Raw genomic sequence first — 21,610 nt, 5'->3', positions numbered from 1 at the left:
CATTGATCTCAAGAAATTAAATAACCAAGCAAAACATAATCCAATCCAACTTTATTTATAAAGCGCTTCAACAGCCACAGGGGCACACATTTACATGTTAGAAAAGGAGTAGGAAGAAGTATACTTATTTGAGTGTACTAATTTAAAACCTTAAAAACAAATATATATATATATGCAAACCAAAACTACATGAAAGAAATTAAAAAAAAATGTAAACAAAGTAAAAAGTTCAGTCCAATGAGAGGATAATACAGTGCATCCGGAAAGTATTCATAACCCGACACTTCCACATGTTATGTTAGCCTTATGATTATATGTATACTAGGGCTGTCAAAATGAATGCTTTAACTTTGGAGATTAATTTAAAGCATTAAAATAAATTATTACATGGCGTTTTCACATTCGCCGAAATGCTTGCTTGTGATTGGTCAATAGCGCTCCGTTACCCCTAGCAGCGGTCAATTATCACACAATGACCGCTGTGCGCAGCTGTTCGCAATCAAGCCCACAATAATGACCGCTGTGTGCAGCTGTTCGCAATCAAGCCCACTGACATCAGTGCTGCCGCCGGCGATGACAGGGGGCGGAGCGACGAGCGGAGCCAGAAGCCCAGAACCAGTGTTGCGAGTCGATGTAAAATGAATTAGGTATATTGTTAGTAAGTTAGCCATGTAATAAGCGGGATAATGTATAGCTATACTCTATCATTGTCACAAAATAATTGACCTTCACTGACGTTTAAAACATCTCGGCGAGGCGCCTCGGTATTTTAAACTGTGTCGGTCAATTATTTTGCGACAATGACCTCGTCAAGGGGTACATTATCCCTTACTTAATCTATGGAGTGAAAAATCTTCAAACGTTCTGAACTGTCAGCAGTATATTCGCCGTGGATATAAGAAAGAGGTCTAGCTGAGTCAATGTTGATGGTTTTGTTGAACATTTGTATTTCACAGGAGAGAAACTATTCAAATAAAGCTATTAAAATAGTCTTTGAATCTAAATATACTTTCTTTGTGTTGATTTTACATTAATTCCATGATTTTTGTTACAAGCTTCGGTCTTAAATGGAAAAATGCTAATTTTAATCTAGATTAATTACAGAAAATTGAGATTAATTAGTAAAAAAAAAATTATCTATTGACAGCACTAATATATACACATATATATTTTATTACATTTGCAAAAAATTCTAAACATATTTCGTTTTGTCATGGGGTATTGTGTGTAGAACTTTGAGGGGGAAGGGAAATATACATTTTGGAATAAGGCTAACAACAATGTGAAAAAGGTGAAGGTCTGAATACTGTAAGAGACTATTCTGCTCACATGGCTCCCTCTCCACTCATCTCCAGCCAAGGAATTCTGGACTTCATATCCCAACAACAAACATTTTATCAGGCAATTTTTTTTTTATAGTGACCAATGTGTACCAATTTGGAGGTCCTTGACGTGAACAAAGTTGAGAACGACTGATCTAGTTCATCACCAGAATGGCGTGTTAACTAAACTACGTTGGTCTGCAGTGGTCTGAGCGCTCATACTGTCGTTCCACGCCACCTTTCTGCCAAATCCCTTTCCACATCCAAGGGAAATGCGGACGTGCACGGCTCAGGGCAAGTGGGCCAATCGCAGGGCAGCATGTAGCGCCAGGCTCCAATCGCGGGGCAGCATGTAGCGTCAGGATCCAATCGCAGGGCAGCATGTAGTGCCAGGCTCCAATCGCAGGGCAGCATGTAGTACAGCAGTTTCAGGGTAAACTTGACTTGGGTTCATCTTCCCTCGGGACGCCCAGCTTCCTCTGAAGGCTGCAGATCTGGAGAAGGTTGAGAAAACATGCAGGTATCTTTCAACACGTCGGCCTATTTGGAAACATCAAGTCTGCCTTCAGCCTAGTGACCATTATATCATAGTGACATTAAACCTGCTGGTCTCTAGGACTAGTGGTGATGTCTGTCTTCATCTAGGTGGCATTAAACCAGCTGGTCTCTAGGACTAGTGGTAATGTCTGTCCTCTAGGTGGCATTAAACCTTCTGGTCTCTAGGACTAGTGGTGATGTCTGTCCTCATCTAGGTGGCATTAAACCTGCTGGTCTCTAGGACTAGTGGTGATGTCTGTCCTCTAGAGCAGGGGTTCCCAAACTTTTCAGGCCGGGGCCCAGAAAATAAGGCACATCGTCTGGCTTTTTTTTTTTTTTTTTTTTTTGCCAGGTGACCGATTTTTTAAGCCAAATATCACTTCAATCCTATTAAGTTAGTTCAAGTTAGTTATTCATTTATATGTGCTATTTATGAGAGGGCTAACTTGTTGCAAAATAATAATGATAATAATAATAGCCTCATTAAAATACTATTGTTGCTTCGGTTGTTTTCAGCGTTTTATGTGCATAATCTGTTATTTAGTTTGAAATGTTCGTTGAAATAAGTAGATTTTTCGTTTTTGTTTATTTATTAAGTTAATATAAAACCATATAGTCACATTTTAGAATACAATAGAATAGAATTTTAGAATACAACTAGAAACACTGTCCTGGCCTGCTTCTAAGTTCAGTGGCCTGACAAAAAAAAATTAAATAATTTTTTTTTTTTTTTTTTTTTTTTTTTTAAATCATCTCGCGGCCCATCCGTGGCTGCTCGCGGCCCAACTTTGGGTCGCGACCCCGACTTTGGGAACCACTGCTCTAGAGCAGTGGTTCTCAACTGGTCTAGCCTCGGGACCCAACATTTTCCTTAGTCATTAAGTCGCGACCCAAAATTTTGAACCACTATGATTTATGTAAAAAAAAAATGCAGTAATACGCAATCTTTCAAAACATGAAATAAACACAAAAAAGTGCAACTATTGCTAAAAACCCAATGAAATAAAAGAATAATAAATAATATATGCTTCTTAGCAGATTTCTTAGCTTAACATAACAGACCTAAATTTGGGGGAACTAATGGGATAACTGAGGTTGCAACAAAAGTGCAACTAGGGCTAAAACCAAATGAAATAAAATAATATGCTTCTTAGCAGATTTCTTAGCTTAACATAACAGACCTACGTTTGGGGGAACTAATGGGATAACTGGGGTTGCAACAAAAGTGCAACTAAGGGCTAAAAACACAATGAAATAAAATAATAATAAATAATATATCCTTAGCAGACTTCTTAGCTTAACATGCAGGGAACTAATGGGATAACTGGGGATGATGTTTGCTCCTGACAAGAGTCTCAAAGTCTGGGGTGATGGTAGACAAAGCAACTCTGAGGTCATGCTCAATGTCCAATCTGTTCCTCCGCTTTGTCTTCAGCTGGACCAGAGCTGAGAAGCCACTTTCACAAAGATAGGTAGTGAAAAAGAAAAAAAATTGTACTTTTTTTTTTACACAAACTTCCGCGACCCACTCAAAATGGCCCCGCGACCCACTTTTGGGTCGCGACCCACCAGTTGAGAAACACTGCTCTAGAGTCTAGGTGACATTAAACCTGCTGGTCTCTAGGACTAGTGGTGATGTCTGTCCTCTAGGTGACATTAAACCTGCCGGTCTCTAGGTGTTACAAAGGGTCAGATTAAACCGAATATATATATTTATTGCTTGAAATCCCATGTATAATATTTGTATATCGTTTGATATCCCTTGTATATTCTTTGTATATATACACGGAATATCCCTTTACCTAGGTACAAGCCAGACCATAATATTCGTTCTCCTATTGGACAGCGACCCCTAGGCGCCAGCGACCATACCCCCAATGGCGAGTTCAAAGCCACCGCCAAGGCTTGTCTCAACATGTCCAGGTTTGCGCAGTAATACGAGACAGAACTGAGGTTGGCACTAGATAATTCACCTTACGTATAAATACGGCGCAGGTGGAAACAGCAGCACTTCGTTCAGTTCGTTCAGTTCATTCAGTTCATCATTCGTTCAAAGTAACGTATCGTCTTATCTCAAACGTTAAAGCCTTCACCACGAGTCAACGACCAAGTGAAGTGAGCAACCTTTGCGTCTAAATAGAGCACTTAGAACCGCGTGCGAATAGGATAGTAAAAGTGTCAGAGCTTAGTGAAATAACGTCAAGTTCGACCTAGTTAAATGTGAAGTACCGTGCACAGGAGAATTTTCCGGCTGGATTATATTGCTTTTGGTACTGTGGCTGCTGGAGCAGAGAACCGTCTACCCCCATTGCTGTGTGGGATCTACCCGTGAGGAGCATCACTCGAGCCCGTCTCTAGGAAGAGGCTGGCTGGCTTTCATCCATGCGGTCGCGCATACTTGGATTATAGCTGCTGCTTTGTTTGCCGATCGAGGGGAGTATATGTACCGCCTCCCGTAGCTGGAGCTTATTGATTCCTCGTTGATCCAGACTTTTGCTCCCGAACATTCCTCTCCCCTGCTGGCTTACAACCGGAGGGAAACCCCTTAGTATCTCCAGCTGACTACGAGTGTACCTTATGTAATTCTTATGCTACAGGTGGTATTAATTATACCCATCTTATTATGCTCATGGACTTACGCTCTTGACCTACTTAAGTGTTCTTCGCCATATAAGCGCAATTCAATAATTCTCATTCTGTAACCTATTGTTGCTTGCTATAATAATAAATCCCTCAAAATAGAACTTTCTTTGTTAAGCTGTATTCTTGTGTGGGTGTTCACCATATATACCGTGTACTGTATGGCCAGTAATTAAAGTACATAACTAAGTAGTGGTTTAATAATACCATACTCTCAATACAGTCAGGGAATTGTACCCCTCAGTTACAATTGGTCCTTCGAGCCGGAGGGTATCAGTGTAATATCTAATATAATATTGATATTAACCATGGCCAGCGGTGAACACTCCCCAAGCAGCTCTCCCGAGCTAGAACGCCCGCAGCGCAGACGTCAGCCACCTCCCTATCTAGAGGCATACGCTGTCAGTCTAATACCTAGCTTTATAAAGACGCTAAATGCGGATAAAATAAATAAAGCGGATAGTCAAAGCATGTCAAATCCTACCGACCAGACGACCCTGCCAGTAGAGACCCCAGTGGGTTCTAACGAAACTGACCAAGCCCACGGGGGGGACCAGGGGGGACATGACATGACTATACCCCCAGACAACGTCAACGGGACGGTCCCCGGAGAGCTCCAGGATAAAGAAAGCGCTCCAGGGACAGAACCCGACCCACTACCAGAAGAGAAGCGCGCCCAGGAGACCAACCTCGAGGCGCGCCCAGAGAACAAATCTCCAACGAGCACTGCCAGAAGCCGATCACCTCCGTCAGTGTCTTCCCCCAGCGAAGCGGACAAGATGCTGGCGCAGGCATTCATCGCCACCCTGGCAGCCTCCACCGAACGCGATCGACTTCAAGCGCAACAACTAAGTGAGCGCGAACATTCTACCATGGAAAGAGAACGCCTCCAGGCTCAACAGACGAGCGAGCGCGAACACGCTGCAATCGAGCGAGAGCGCTTCCAGGCGCAACAAAGGAGTGAAGACGACCGCATAAGACTGGAGACCAGACGCCTTCAGACGGAAGAGAACATTGAAAGAGGCCGCGCCGATGCACAGCGCGCCGCCGCCAATGCACAGCGCGACGCCGCCTATGCCAGCGCCAATGCACAGCGCGACGCCGCCCATGCCAGCGCCAATGCACAGCGCGACGCCGCCAATGCCCAGCGCGAAGCAGTGCGCGACGCCGCCCATGCCCAGCGCGAGGCAGAGCGTGACCGGCTGCAGGCGCAGATGATGGAACAATTGATCGCCATGGCGACACCCCCTCTCTCCGCACGGAGCTCCCGGAGATCATCACGACAAGGGTCTAGGGCACATTCCCCTACCCGACCAAGCGACCCGGGACCCCGCCAACAGGAGGATCCTGTCTACGTCTCCGAACCCCCTCCCCGACCGGTCCATACGAGACCCAGCAACCGGGAAGAACCGGCCTACGTCGCCGAGAGACTGACTAGAAGACTCCAGGACCTAGCAGAGGAAGAGGAAGAGGAAGAGGAGGAATGTCAAGCCCACCAGCAGCAACGTACTCTGGACCAGGAGGCCCAGTACAGCCCCGACCAGCAGCAACGTACTCTGGACCAGGAGGCCCAGTACAGCCCCGACGTCAGCCCCGAGCCACTGCACTACAAACCCCCGACCCAACTCACGGGTGAGTTTGACGTACAGTCAGCACCGAGGAACAGCACCTGGGTACCCGGCCCCTGGTACCCACCAAGTACCAACCCACGACAACACGTACGGGGAGACTCGCCCAGGAGGCCTCTTCCCCAACGCTCACGATGTGCCAGCCATCCATGGCATCGTACCTTGGCACACCGACGTTCCCAGACTTTACGCGCGAGGACAGAGCACAGTACACGGAATTACGGATGTGCTTGGAGACTATGATGTCCGACGTCCCCGATGAGACGTACAAATATGCTATCCTCCTCAAGCACCTGAAGGTGCCCAGAGCGCATAATATAGCGCTGGCATATTCCAACTCAAGTACCCCATACTCCGCGGCTCTAGTGGCCCTCGACCAGCGCTATGGACGCATATGGGACTACGTGATACAGGAAATAAGAGATATCGACCGCCTCCCCCCAGCCAGAGACAATAGAGCATTGGATGACCTCTCTATCAAGGTACAATCCCTGGTAGGGATGCTGGGGTCCCAAAAGGAGAAAGGGATATATGAACTGTATGCTAACTCTAATGTAGAACGGATATTAGAGAAGCTCCCTCCAGCCCGCCAAGAGCGCTTTCGGCGGCAGAGAGACCACCGCGACCCCAACGGCCCAGAGGCATCCCTCCTAGACTTATCTGATTTCCTCGCCAGGGAGGTCAGCAGCCTACGACTGGACACGTTCGTGTGGAGTGGACCAAGCCCAAGAGATGGACCTCGGGGATCCAATGATAACCGCCGGTCGGTGACCGTTATGCACCAAGCCGAATCAGTACCGCAGCACAAGAACCACAACACCCCCTCGACGAAAGAGGAGTGGAAGATTGAATGCCAGTACTGTGAAGGGGAACATCGGCTGTATCAATGTGACAATTTCAAGAAGCTGACCACGGACGAGGTAAGTCAGTGGATCAAGGCCAACCGCCGCTGCTTCCGCTGCGCGCGCAGCCATATGGCAGCTGAGTGCCGCTTAAAGAAGAGATGCAGCAAGTGTGACGGCGCCCACTTGGAGGTCCTGCATGACATCAACAAGCGTCCGCCAGGACAACAAAGTGGGCCCGTCACGGTGATGTATCAGGCCGAGGCGGTGGCACCAGTACCGAAGATTCACCAGACCGCCCCCTGCTGTACCTACTGCGACGGCGGACACTGGCTGGCACAGTGCGCCGAATATAAGACACTGAACCCCGTCCAAGTTGACCAGTGGCGTGAGGCGGCCCAGGCGGGCGCCGCTTACCGCGCAGCACTGTGCGGGGCCCACCAGCGAAGATTAACCAAACAAGGCAACCGGCCAACAGGAGTGCTCCATATAGACCAGCATAGCGGGACCCCCCGAGTGCTCATCAAAGTGGTCAGAGTGCTCCTGAGCTACGAGAACAAGGTCCTGGACACTTACGCCGTCCTAGACGATGGGTCTGAAAAGACTCTCCTCCTCGCTTCCGCCGCAGCCCAGCTGGGTCTGCGGGGTGCCAAAGGAACAATGACAATACGTACCATCAGAAGAGACCAGAAGACCATAAAGGGTGAAAATGTCTCCTTCAAGATAGCAGCGGTGGACCAGCCCGAGAAGCAGTATAGTATTACCAACGTCTTCACCAGCCACGACATAGGCCTGTCACAGTACACCTACCCCATCCCACAGCTGATGGCGAAGTACGTGCACCTACGCAGACTACATATACCGATTATCGACGGCGCCACACCGACCCTGCTCATAGGCTCCGACCACGCGGACCTCATTCTCCCAATTGAGGCGGCCCACATCGGACCCAAAGGATGCCCAGTCGCGGTTCAGACCCGACTGGGGTGGACGCTCCAGGGCCCCCTCTACGGACTTGACAGTCAACCCACGTCTACACGCTGCCTACACACAAAGGTGAGCGACACCGGCCACTCTCCCGTACAGCCCGTTGAGAGGCTATTGACATTAGGCGAGAGGCCTGTGAGAGAACCGTGGGCACAAGAGGGAGTTCCGAACTCCACCCCCCTCAGCTGCGCTCCAGACGTAGCTGACCTCGAACCCAGCACCCCAAGCGACTCCTTGATGGGGCGGACGGAACCGGCCCCTCCTCAGACGGGGTACAGACCAAACAAGAGAAACAGACGGAGGAGGTGGAGGCACAGCCAAGCACAGATCAAAGCAGTCTCAGGCCCGCTTCCTCCTAACCCCCCTACCATCCCTTCCAGCCCGTCAGAAGCGGGTCAAGGACGGGGACAACTTAAAAGTGGACACAGTCGTCGTGATCATAGACCAGTCACTACCCCGAGCTGCGTGGCCGGCCGGCCGCGTAAGCAAAGTGATCACTGGTGCCGACGGAAGGGTCAGAGCGGCAGAAGTGCTCGTCCAGGGACGGACATACACCCGACCCGTGGCGAGGCTGATAGAGTTGCCAAGGCTACCTGACTCCCTTGCTGACGACCATGACCCACTGACTTTGTGAACTGCCCTACTCCCCACAACGGACATTGAGTAGTGGACAAGACGGTTAATCTGTCTCTGCTTATCTAATTAGGTGCGGACTAATTAGGAGGCGGCTGTTACAAAGGGTCAGATTAAACCGAATATATATATTTATTGCTTGAGATCCCATGTATAATATTTGTATATCGTTTGATATCCCTTGTATATTCTTTGTATATATACACGGAATATCCCTTTACCTAGGTACAAGCCAGACGATAATATTCGTTCTCCTATTGGACAGCGACCCCTAGGCGCCAGCGACCATACCCCCAATGGCGAGTTCAAAGCCACCGCCAAGGCTTGTCTCAACATGTCCAGGTTTGCGCAGTAATACGAGACAGAACTGAGGTTGGCACTAGATAATTCACCTTACGTATAAATACGGCGCAGGTGGAAACAGCAGCACTTCGTTCAGTTCGTTCAGTTCATTCAGTTCATCATTCGTTCAAAGTAACGTATCGTCTTATCTCAAACGTTAAAGCCTTCACCACGAGTCAACGACCAAGTGAAGTGAGCAACCTTTGCGTCTAAATAGAGCACTTAGAACCGCGTGCGAATAGGATAGTAAAAGTGTCAGAGCTTAGTGAAATAACATCAAGTTCGACCTAGTTAAATGTGAAGTACCGTGCACAGGAGAATCTACACCGGTGAATGCAGAGCCTTTTCCAGCTGGATTATATTGCTTTTGGTACTGTGGCTGCTGGAGCAGAGAACCGTCTACCCCCACTGCTGTGTGGGATCTACCCGTGAGGAGCATCACTCGAGCCCGTCTCTAGGAAGAGGCTGGCTGGCTTTCATCCATGCGGTCGCGCATACTTGGATTATAGCTGCTGCTTTGTCTGCCGATCGAGGGGAGTATATGTACCGCCTCCCGTAGCTGGAGCTTATTGATTCCTCGTTGATCCAGACTTTTGCTCCCGAACAGTCCTCTCCCCTGCTGGCTTACAACCGGAGGGAAACCCCTTAGTATCTCCAGCTGACTACGAGTGTACCTTATGTAATTCTTATGCTACAGGTGGTATTAATTATACCCATCTTATTATGCTCATGGACTTACGCTCTTGACCTACTTAAGTGTTCTTCGCCATATAAGCGCAATTCAATAATTCTCATTCTGTAACCTATTGTTGCTTGCTATAATAATAAATCCCTCAAAATAGAACTTTCTTTGTTAAGCTGTATTCTTGTGTGGGTGTTCACCATATATACTGTGTACTGTATGGCCAGTAATTAAAGTACATAACTAAGTAGTGGTTTAATAATACCATACTCTCAATACAGTCAGGGAATTGTACCCCTCAGTTACACTAGGACTAGTGGTGATGTCTGTCCTGACTCCTCGGTGACATTAAACTACATTAAATTAAATTTTATGCCATAAATGTCATGTATGTTGTGTATGTCATAAATGTCTATATGAATTGAAAATGGGGGACCCTGATGGAAACAAGACAAACGTCTTTCTCAGGTCTGCATCCCCTTAACAATTGTATGTATTGAGCCGTACTGTATTGTACCCATTCTGCAATCTGTTAAATAAAGTTTTCATTCATTCATTCATTCAACCTGCTGGTCTCTAGGACTAGTGGTGATGTCTGTCCTCGGTGACATTAAACCTGCTGGTCTCTAGGACTAGTGGTGATGTCTGTCCTCATCTAGGTGGCATTAAACCTGCTGGTCTCTAGGACTAGTGGTAACGTCCCTGACCCAATCTCCCTCTCACCTGTAGTCCACCCTCTCACCTGTAGTCCCCCCTCTCACCTGTAGTCCACCCTGGTGATGAAGAGGAGCTCAGTACCTGTGTCCCTGTAGTCGACCCGGGTGAGGAAGAGGCCCTGGGCGGGAGCGGCTGTGTTGTTGGGGAACACCAGTGAGTCCTTGGCCTCCAGCAGCTCCTGGATCTGGGGGACAGAGAGCCGATGCCGGCCCACCGCCACCAGCGCACCGGTCATCCTGCGCACCTGGAACACAGGATCAGGAAGACGCACCCCCAAAAAAAGAAACATCGATATTGAGACGTTTACTTTGATGTTGATGTGCAGCGCGCCAGCAGGGGTGTAAAAAGTACCCAGAAATTATACTTAAGTGAAAGTATGGGTACCGTCACAAAATCGTACTCAAGTAAAAGTCAGAGTATCTGGTTAAAACACACTTGAGTAAAAGTAAAAAAGTTTGTACTTTTAAATGTACTTAAGTACTAAAAAGTAAAAACTTATTTTCTGACTGTCTATTCTTCTTATAGCAGGTGTGTAATCAAAGATCCCCGCTTTCTAGTGTTGCATAAGGACCAATCAGCATGGGTATGGGCGGGTTAATTTTCCATTGATGGGGATTTGATTGGCTGTTTTTCTTCTTTTTTTTATCCACTTTTTCTCCCCATTTTCTATTTGTCTCCCATCCCAATTTCGTATTTCCAATTCTTCCCTCCCCTGTCTTAAACGTTGCTAGTTGCTTGATTGGCTGTTTTTAAATAAAGTGCGGCCGCAGGATTAATAGCGTTAAAGTTAGTTCGGCCAGAGAAACAAATATACTAATTAAAATGGTTGGACCTGTGAGGTTTGTACTTTGTAGGTCTGCATGTAAGGAGTAAAAAGTATGTTTCTTTTCTCTGAAATGTAATTGAGTAAAATAAAAGTACAAGTATACAAACCTAATAATACTCAAGTAAAGTACAAATCCCCCAAAACATTACTTGCAAGTATTACTCAAGTACTTTACACCCCTGAACGCCAGTGCTGCCAATATGCACAGGCCAATATGCTGGCACGGAAATGTTTAATGTGTACAGACAATGTGAAAATAAGCCTATTCAGAGCCTATTGTACTGCCCGCCTCTGGTGTAATAGCACAGCAAAAATAAAATAAAAACTGCAGGTAGCATATAATATAATGCATTTAGGATCCTCCTTCAGCTCCCAAGATGGACTAGTGCAAGCTATATGTTTGTGACAAAACATTTCCCCACCTTCCATGCTCTGCTGAGGAACTTGATGTTTAAAATGTATATGTCGACTATTAAGAGTGAAAAAACTGGATAATAGGTGCCATTACTGATGTCAAACAAAGCGATACAAGGTACTCCTCTGGTTTGTGGAAACATTGGAATCGATGTTTTTATGTATTTTAATCTACGTTGTTGTCCTTGTTTTTTTGTATTGTTTTATATGTGTAATATGGACCTTGAGTCTGGAATAAAGTCTTCATCATCAATCTAATCTTAAAATCTCACGGTTGATGCATTTTTTTTCTTTCGCTGAACGTAAAGATCTTCGCTAAACGCTTTTCCCCCAGTGTGCCTCCTGTCCTGCAGACGTCTCCATTGACCAGAGGACATCTTTTTGACAGCGGTGACAGGTGCCATCAAGCCTACTTGACTCAATATTGAATCGAAATGAAACCAACGTCCTGTCGGGACCTTGTGAATCGAAATCGAATTGAATTGGGGAATCCCGCTGAACCCGCAGCCCTAGCGCTGGGTTCAGCCACAGCCAATGGCACGGCTCGACAGTGAACTGTTCAGTGGAGTCCTTTGTCGTGTGGCAGTGAAAGGGTTAACCGTCTGTAGTGTGGTAGTGAAAGGGTTAACCTTCTGTATTGTCGCAGTGAAAGGGTTAACCCTTTGTTCGTGTGGTAGTGAAAGGGTTAAGCACTGAAGCCCGAGTTCTGCTTTCTGAGACTGGGGAGTAAATTGAGGCATAAATGTAAAATGTATTTTTCTTCTTTTTTTACACAAGGTACTTACAAGGTAAAAGCCTTTTTGGAAGGGGGCTCTAAATAGACATTGTTAGACATGAATCATTTAAATGTCAAATGAATATGAAAAGGCATTGAAAAGTAACTTAACATTACGTCCCCAAATACTGTAATAACACAATATGTCATTGTGGTTGTCCTTGTAAAAATAAAACCTAAACACACACATATCTCTTCAATATATAATCATTTCACTGAAACCCAAACTGTATTTGAATACAAATACGATCGTAATAGATAACATTTGAGGTTTTTCAAAGGACCACTGTTGTGCTATAGTTGCCAGTATGACGGCCAGCAGATGGCGGTGTTTCCCTAACTGTACCTCGCCGTCACACACCCGCTCCTCACACGGAGCAGAACCATGACAACCAGGTTCTTCAAGGTTCTATCATCGAAACACACGAACCTGTCTGTAGAGGAACGACCTGCTCTTAAAGGTGAGCTCCCAGAACTGGATCTCCCTGGAAATAAAAACAACACAAAAACAAACGCTTAGAAAAAACACAAGATACTATTAGATAAGACGCTCTACTCTACTGGATCAGGGGATATTTCCAGTTAAATATGTAAGGGATAATGTATGGCTACGAGGTCATTGTCGCAAAATAATTGACCGACACGGAGTTTAAAATACCGAGGCGCCGCGCAGAGGTGTTTTAAACGTAGTGAAGGTCAATTATTTTGCGACAATGACCGAGTAGGCTATACATTATCCCGCTTATTACATGGCTAACTTACTAACAATATACCTAATTCATTTGACAAATCGCAGTTGTTCTGTGGCTCTGTCAGCCCAAATAAAGTGATTATTATTATCGCGGGCAGCCTCTGGCTCCGCTGTCAGTGCAGCGCTATACATTATCCCGCTTATTACATGGCTAACTTACTAACAATATACCTAATTCATTTGACAAATCGCAGTTGTTCTGTGGCTCTGTCAGCCCAAATAAAGTGATTATTATTATCGCGGGCAGCCTCTGTGTTCTGGCTCCGCTCGTCGCTCCGCCCCCTGTCATCGCCGGCACGGCAGTGTCTAATTGCACTGAAACAGTGTGTCAGTGGGCTTGATTGCGAACAGCTGCGCTCTGCGGTCATTATTGAAAAATCTGCGGTCATTATTGAATGAAAAATTATGAAATTATAATGAAAAATAATGACCGCAGTCGGGGGGCTGTTGACCAATCACAAGCAAGCATTTCGGCGAATGTGAAAACGCCATGTAATAAATTAATTATTAAAATAAATTAATTAATAAATTAAATTAATATAATATAAAATTATAGATAACATAATAATAATAATGTAAAACAATAATATATAATGTAAATAGATAATAATATAATGTACAAATGATATATTATAGAATAGAACAATAATAATAATAATAATAATAATAATAATAATAATAATAATAATAATAGAATAACAACAAATAATACATAATAATAATAAACAACAAACAGAGAGAATCACAGGGCATATTTAAAGCCCCTCTGTGATACAACATCACAGCAGTAACACGGACCCCTGAAGGCCTGACTGTTGGCATCAGTGACTTGGGTCTGTTCAGTAAGGCAGAGACTTCAAACTTCAAACACACAACAAGATCTGGAATGGCTGTAAAATAAGATAAGATATTCCTTTATTTATCCCCTTGGGGAAATGCAGGCATCATAGCAGCATGGGGGAGGGGGAGGAGAGGTGCAGGTAGTAAAAACAAGCAGTGTAAACACTATAACAAATCAATATAATTAACTAACATTATTCACATAAGGTAGTGTTATTGTCCTTTTTAGGTTCCTAGTAGTTGTAGTTGGATGTCTGGCAGCAGTCCCTGTTGTGGACTGGCCGAAGCGGTTAGTTGAGTGTCGGGGGGGTATGAGTCTGTGACTGAACTTGCTTCTCATCTTCTGGTGCTTCTCATTAAAATAAAATAGCCATTCATCTTGACTAGCTCATTGTAGAGGGGGTGGGAGGGATTCTCCAGGATAGCAGCCAGCTTCCTTCTCCTCCCCCTCTCTGCCATCACCTCTAGTCTGACCAGCTCGACTCCCACCACGGAGCTAGCCTTCCTCACCAGCTTGTTCAGTTTGTTGGTGTCCCTCGAGTTGGTGTAGCCCCATGCCATGTAGCATGCCACACTGCCACAGCATAGAAGAGGACGCTGGCCACTACAGACAGGTAAAATGACTGCAGCAGTCTATTGCAAACATTGAAAGACCTGAGTCTCCTCAGGAAGAACAGCCTGCTCTGTCCCTTCCTGTAGAGGGCCTCTGTGTTTTCTGACCAGTCCAGTTTATTGTTCGGGTGTACCCCAAGGAACTTATATGACTCCACCACCTCCTCCCCTCGGATGGTGATGGGAATCGGGGGGGGGGGGGCCTCTTCTTGCCCCTCCGGAAGTCCACCTTCAGCTCCTTGGTCTTACTGGTGTTGAGTTGGAGGTGGTTGCTGTCGCTCCACCCCACAAAGCTCTCCACCAGGGTTCTATACTCCTCCTCATCATCGTCGGTGATGTAGCTTACGATGGAGGAGTCGTCAGAGAACTTCTGCAGGTGGCACCCGCTTGAGTCGTGGCAGAAGTCTGAGGTATAGAGGGTGAGGAGGAAGGGTGACAGCACAGTTCCTTGGGGGGCGCCGGTGTTGCTCACCAGTACATCAGACTGACTGTCCTTTAGTCTGACGTACTGCGGCCTCTCAGTGAGGTAGTCCTTGATCCAGGCCACCAAGCCGTGCTGCAGCTGCATCACGGAGAGCTTCTCTGCTAGCAGTGACGGCTGGATGGTGTTGAAGGCACTGACATGGGATCTCTTAGCCACATGGGGAGGGCGGGTGGGGGTGCAATATAAAAACTGGTTTTGTGTGGAAGTGCTTTCACATTATGACTTGACTTCACTTGAACAGTCATGACTTCATCAGTTTAAATATATATTTCACATGGAATTTCATTTGTAATGACAAAAAAAAATATATATATATTAGGGGTGGGAATCACGATACCGTCACGATATTGTAATATCGTGATATATTGTGAATTATTGTGATATATTGTGGATTTATTGTGATATATTGTGATATATTGTAATTTATTGTGATATAGTGATTTATTGTGATTTATTAAACATTTTCAACTGCAACTGATGTCCCTTTGTCAACATCGGCAATACTAATAAATTATATATATTATAAACATCATCTATTTTATCTGATAACGCTGTCAGTCTGTTCTGTTGTCTGTTCTGTTGTCAGTCTGTTGACCAGACAGACACCAGACAGACAGACAGACACCAGACAGACAGGCACCAGACAGACAACCACCAGACAGACAGACACCAGACAGACAGACACCAGACAGACACCAGACAGACAGACAGACAGACAGACAGACAGACAGACACCAGACAGACAGACAGACACCAGACAGACAGACAGACACCAGACAGACAGACACCAGACAGACATACACCAGACAGACACCAGACAGACAGACACCAGACAGACACCAGACAGACACCAGACAGACAGACACCAGACAGACACCAGACAGACAGACACCAGACAGACACCAGACAGACAGACACCAGACAGACACCAGACAGACAGACACCAGACAGACAGACACCAGACAGACAGACACCAGACAGACAGACACCAGACAGACACCAGACAGACAGACACCATATATATTAGGGGTGGGAATCACGATACCGTCACAATATTGTAATATCGTGATATATTGTGAATTATTGTGATATATTGTGGATTTATTGTGATATATTGTGATATATTGTAATTTATTGTGATATAGTGATTTATTGTGATTTATTAAACATTTTCAACTGCAACTGATGTCCCTTTGTCAACATCGGCAATACTAATAAATTATATATATTATAAACATCATCTATTTTATCTGATAACGCTGTCAGTCTGTTCTGTTGTCTGTTCTGTTGTCAGTCTGTTGACCAGACAGACACCAGACAGACAGACAGACAGACACCAGACAGACAGACAGACACCAGACAGACAGGCACCAGACAGACAACCACCAGACAGACAGACACCAGACAGACAGACACCAGACATACAGACACCAGACAGACAGACAGACAGACAGACACCAGACAGACAGACAGACACCAGACAGACAGACACCAGACAGACAGACATACACCAGACAGACAGACACCAGACAGACATACACCAGACAGACAGACACCAGACAGACACCAGACAGACACCAGACAGACAGACACCAGACAGACACCAGACAGACAGACACCAGACAGACACCAGACAGACACCAGACAGACAGACACCAGACAGACAGACACCAGACAGACAGACACCAGACAGACAGACACCAGACAGACACCAGACAGACAGACACCAGACAGACAGACACCAGACAGACAGACACCAGACAGACAGACACCAGACAGACACCAGGCAGACAGACAGACAGACACCAGACAGACACCAGACAGACAGACAGACAGACACCAGACAGACAGACACCAGACAGACACCAGACAGACACCAGACAGACAGACACCAGACAGACACCAGACAGACAGACACCAGACAGACACCAGACAGACAGACACCAGACAGACAGACACCAGACAGACACCAGACAGACACCAGACAGACACCAGACAGACAGACACCAGACAGACACCAGACACCAGACAGACACCAGACAGACAGACACCAGACAGACACCAGACAGACAGACAGACAGACACCAGACAGACACCAGACAGACACCAGACAGACACCAGACAGACAGACACCAGACATACAGACACCAGACAGACAGACAGACACCAGACAGACAGACACACACACCAGACAGACAGACACCAGACAGACACCAGACAGACAGACACCAGACATACATACACCAGACAGACACCAGACAGACAGACACACACACCAGACACACACACACCAGACAGACAGACACCAGACCTCTGCTGAAATGCATAGAAGCCATTTAACTTAAATGTCACATGTTAGAAACATCAGTGCAGCAGCCACAATAGGATTAGCCCAAAATAAGTGTGTTTTCTTTGACCAGAACAGCTGCCTGCCTCTGAACACCACAGGTTCCGGTGAGAATTGGGTCAAATGCTACATGCTACGTGTCTGAGGACGTCAGGGTTTCTCCTGCTGGGGTTTAGAGAGCATGTGTTTTAGTACCCAAACCTGTGTGTGTGTGTGTGTGTGTGTGTGTGTGTTTCATGTACCTATTTTGGAACTCTGCACCATCACATGACAGACTACCATACCTCCCGCCCCCTCTTTCTCCAATCTGCATTCTCTCTCTCATCTTTCTCTCTCTCTCTCATTTTTCTCTCTCTTGTGTGTGTGTGTGTGTGTGTGTGTGTGTGTGTGTGTGTGTGTGTGTGTGTGTGTGTGTGTGTGTGTGTGTGTGTGTGTGTGTGTGTGTGTGTGTGTGTGTGTGTGTGTGTGTGTGTGTGTGTGTGTTCGTTCGGTCGTCTGTCTGCTTGTCTCATCAGTCCATCTATCATGGTCTCACTGTCTCATGGTCAAGTCAAGTCAGTTTTATTTGTATAGCACATTTACAAATGACTAAAAGCCAAACCAAAGTGCTTCACATGATAAAAACACATACAATGCAATAGAAATACACAAAAAATACAGAAAAAGGTATAGTACAGTACATTTAAGAAAGCAGGGGCAAAGTGCAATATAAAAGAGACAGAGTAACAGCAGACATCATATGCAAGTGGCTGGCTAACTCTGGTCAAAGGCCAGGGGAAAGACACCTCTAGGCTCGGGGCAGATCTTATGTGGGGGGGGGGGGGCTCATGGTCTCCTGGTCTCTGGTCTCATGGTCTCTGGTCTCCCTGGTCTCTGGTCTCCTGGTCTCACGGTCTCCTGGTCTCCTGGTCTCTGGTCTCTGGTCTCATGGTCTCCTGGTCTCCTGGTCTCACAGTCTCCTGGTCTCACGGTCTTCTGGTCTCATGGTTTCCTGGTCTCTGGTCTCCTGGTCTCTGGTCTCATGGTCTCCTGGTCTCTGGTCTCCTGGTCTCACAGTTTCATGGTCTCCTGGTCTCTGGTCTCCTGGTCTCTGGTCTCCTGGTCTCTGGTCTCATGGTCTCCTGGTCTCACGGTCTCCTGGTCTCACGGTCTCTGGTCTCATGGTCTCTGGTCTCACGGTCTCCTGGTCTCTTGTCTCCTGGTCTCACAGTCTCATGGTCTCCTGGTCTCTGGTCTCCTGGTCTCTGGTCTCTGGTCTCTGGTCTCTGGTCTCACAGTCTCCTGGTCTCACAGTCTCATGGTCTCCTGGTCTCTGGTCTCCTGGTCTCTGGTCTCTGGTCTCTGGTCTCTGGTCTCACAGTCTCCTGGTCTCACAGTCTCATGGTCTCCTGGTCTCTGGTCTCCTGGTCTCATGGTCTCCAGGTCTCTGGTCTCATGGTCTCCTGGTCTCTGGTCTCCTGGTCTCATGGTCTCCTGGTCTCATGGTCTCCTGGTCTCCTGGTCTTCTGGTCTCATGGTCTCTGGTCTCACGGTCTCCTGGTCTCTTGTCTCCTGGTCTCACAGTCTCATGGTCTCCTGGTCTCTGGTCTCCTGGTCTCCAGGTCTCTGGTCTCCTGGTCTTCTGGTCTCCTGGTCTCCTGGTCTCATGGTCTCCTGGTCTCATGGTCTCCTGGTCTCTGGTCTCCTGGTCTCTGGTCTCTGGTCTCTATGGTCTCTGGTCTCCTGGTCTTCTGGTCTCTGGTCTCCTGGTCACATGGTCTCATGGTCTCCTGGTTTCACTGTCTCATGGTGTCACATCCTCATGGTCTCACGGTCTCAGTCTCCTGGTCTCACGGTCCTCATGCACACAGAGTATGACCTAATAGGCGATAATAACCTCTGTCAGCATATTATATTAATGCTACGTTGGCATTTTGGATGGATGGATGGATGGATGGATGGATGGATGGATGGATGGATGGATGGATGGATGGATGGATGGATGGATGGATAGATAGATAGATAGATAATCTGTATTAAGCCTAATACAACTAATGTCATACTACAGACTTCTGAACTGAACATGAAAATCCTGTTCTTCTTAATTGGCTGAGTACATTAACACCCCCCTCCCACTCACCACACACACCCCTCAGCCCCAGCTCCAACAGATGGCCTTGACAGCCGGCCACTACGAGCTTGGCTCTCTCTGTGTGTGTGTGTGTGTGTGTGTGTGTGTGTGTGTGTGTGTGTGTGTGTGTGTGTGTGTGTGTGTGTGTGTGTGTAGGCAGATATGGCTCTGTCATGCCATTGGAAACATCATAAATACAAGTTGAGCGCAACCTGTTCAACTCATTAAAATGTGACTTTTCTATGATACCAGAGTTAGGGGGGGTGTTGATACACACACACACACACACACACACACACACACACACACACACACACACACACACACACACACACACACACACACACACACACACACACACACACACACACACACACACACACACACACACACACACACACACACAGTAGCAGAGATAATTTGGAAATCATTATTATTGGCTCAAAAATAACGGGTTTAAACATTATTTTACACATGTTACACGTTAAATAGTTTTGTGCTGCCTGACTTCAGAAATAAAGCAAGCACCAGAAAAAATACTTATTTTAATTATAATAATAAAAGGCCCAAAATATCATAATATTGTTCTTAGTTTTCATGATATAATGGTATTTGACAGTATTTAGTTTTCCAGTACAAATTACAATTTGACATGGCTTTTTCTGCGTCTTTATCTTAATATTTTACAATCATAATACTGATAATGGTGCCGTTTCATTCAAAATGGTCTATTCTCACGAGTATGTAGTAGAGGAGGGGGGAAAGATCCACACATGCCGATATCATTATCGATATTTAAATTCTTAAATTATTTTTTGCTTGACAATCCCATTTTATTGCAATACAAATAATTGGAATGAGGTGAACACAGACAAACATTTTATCCTATTAGATAAAATGGATGATGTATATATATTTTTATTGCAGATAGTTTTCATTTTCGTTTAATTTGCAGTAAAAAAAAAGGTAATAAATCGCAATATGGTGACTAGTCTGGTGATAATATGGTATCATGACTCTAGTCTGGTGATAATATGGTATCATGAGTCTAGTCTGGTGGTAATATGGTATCATGACTCTAGTCTGGTGATAATATGGTATCATGATAATATGGTATCATGACTAGTCTGGTGATAATATGGTATCATGACTAGTCTGGTGATAATATGGTATCATGACTAGTCTGGTGATAATATGGTATCATGACTAGTCTGGTGATAATATGGTATCATGACTAGTCTGGTGATAATATGGTATCATGACTCTAGTCTGGTGATAATATGGTATCATGATAATATGGTATCATGACTAGTCTGGTGATAATATGGTATCATGACTAGTCTGGTGATAATATGGTATCATGACTACTCTGGTGATAATATGGTATCATGACTAGTCTGGTGATAATATGGTATCATGACTCTAGTCTGGTGATAATATGGTATCATGACTCTAGTCTGGTGATAATATGGTATGGTGCCTCTAGTCTGGTGATAATATGGTATCATGACTCTAGTCTGGTGATAATATGGTATCATGACTAGTCTGGTGATAATATGGTATCATGACTCTAGTCTGGTGATAATATGGTATGGTGCCTCTAGTCTGGTGATAATATGGTATCATGACTCTAGTCTGGTGATAATATGGTATCATGACTAGTCTGGTGATAATATGGTATCATGACTCTAGTCTGGTGATAATATGGTATGGTGCCTCTAGTCTGGTGATAATATGGTATCATGACTAGTCTGGTGGTAATATGGTATCTTGACTAGTCTGATGATCATATGGTATCATGACTCTAGTCTGATGATAATATGGTATCATGACTCTAGTCTGGTGATAATATGGTATGGTGCCTCTAGTCTGGTGCCTCTAGTCTGGTGATAATATGGTATGGTGCCTCTAGTCTGGTGATAATATGGTATGGTGCCTCTAGTCTGGTGATAATATGGTATGGTGCCTCTAGTCTGGTGATAATATGGTATGGTGCCTCTAGTCTGGTGATAATATGGTATGTGCCTCTAGTCTGGTGGTAATATGGTATGGTGCCTCTAGTCTGGTGATAATATGGTATGGTGCCTCTAGTCTGGTGATAATATGGTATGGTGCCTCTAG

At 45.6% G+C, this 21,610-nt stretch overlaps 1 protein-coding gene and 1 pseudogene across 2 annotated transcripts in view; one reads left to right on the top strand and one right to left on the bottom strand.

The window, feature by feature from the left end:
• The window catches only part of LOC311247754, a 186,661-nt pseudogene that overhangs the window by 85,187 nt on the left and 79,864 nt on the right, over positions 1-21,610 (top strand). The gene's annotated exons all lie outside the window — the stretch shown is intronic.
• Positions 146-18,846, bottom strand: LOC311247755 (uncharacterized protein; the record flags this gene model as incomplete). Its single annotated transcript, XM_084338757.1, has 4 exons — positions 146-1,816; positions 10,412-10,574; positions 12,776-12,830; positions 18,671-18,846. The coding sequence occupies 4 exons, from the start codon at positions 18,844-18,846 to the stop codon at positions 1,773-1,775; spliced, it is 438 nt and encodes a 145-aa protein (XP_084194883.1). The 3' UTR covers positions 146-1,772.

The sequence above is a fragment of the Notolepis coatsorum genome (assembly GCF_963971535.1).
Source record: "Notolepis coatsorum genome assembly, contig: SCAFFOLD_306, whole genome shotgun sequence".
Classification (NCBI taxonomy): Eukaryota; Metazoa; Chordata; class Actinopteri; order Aulopiformes; family Paralepididae; genus Notolepis; species Notolepis coatsorum.
This window is presented reverse-complemented; position numbering and strand designations above follow the sequence as displayed.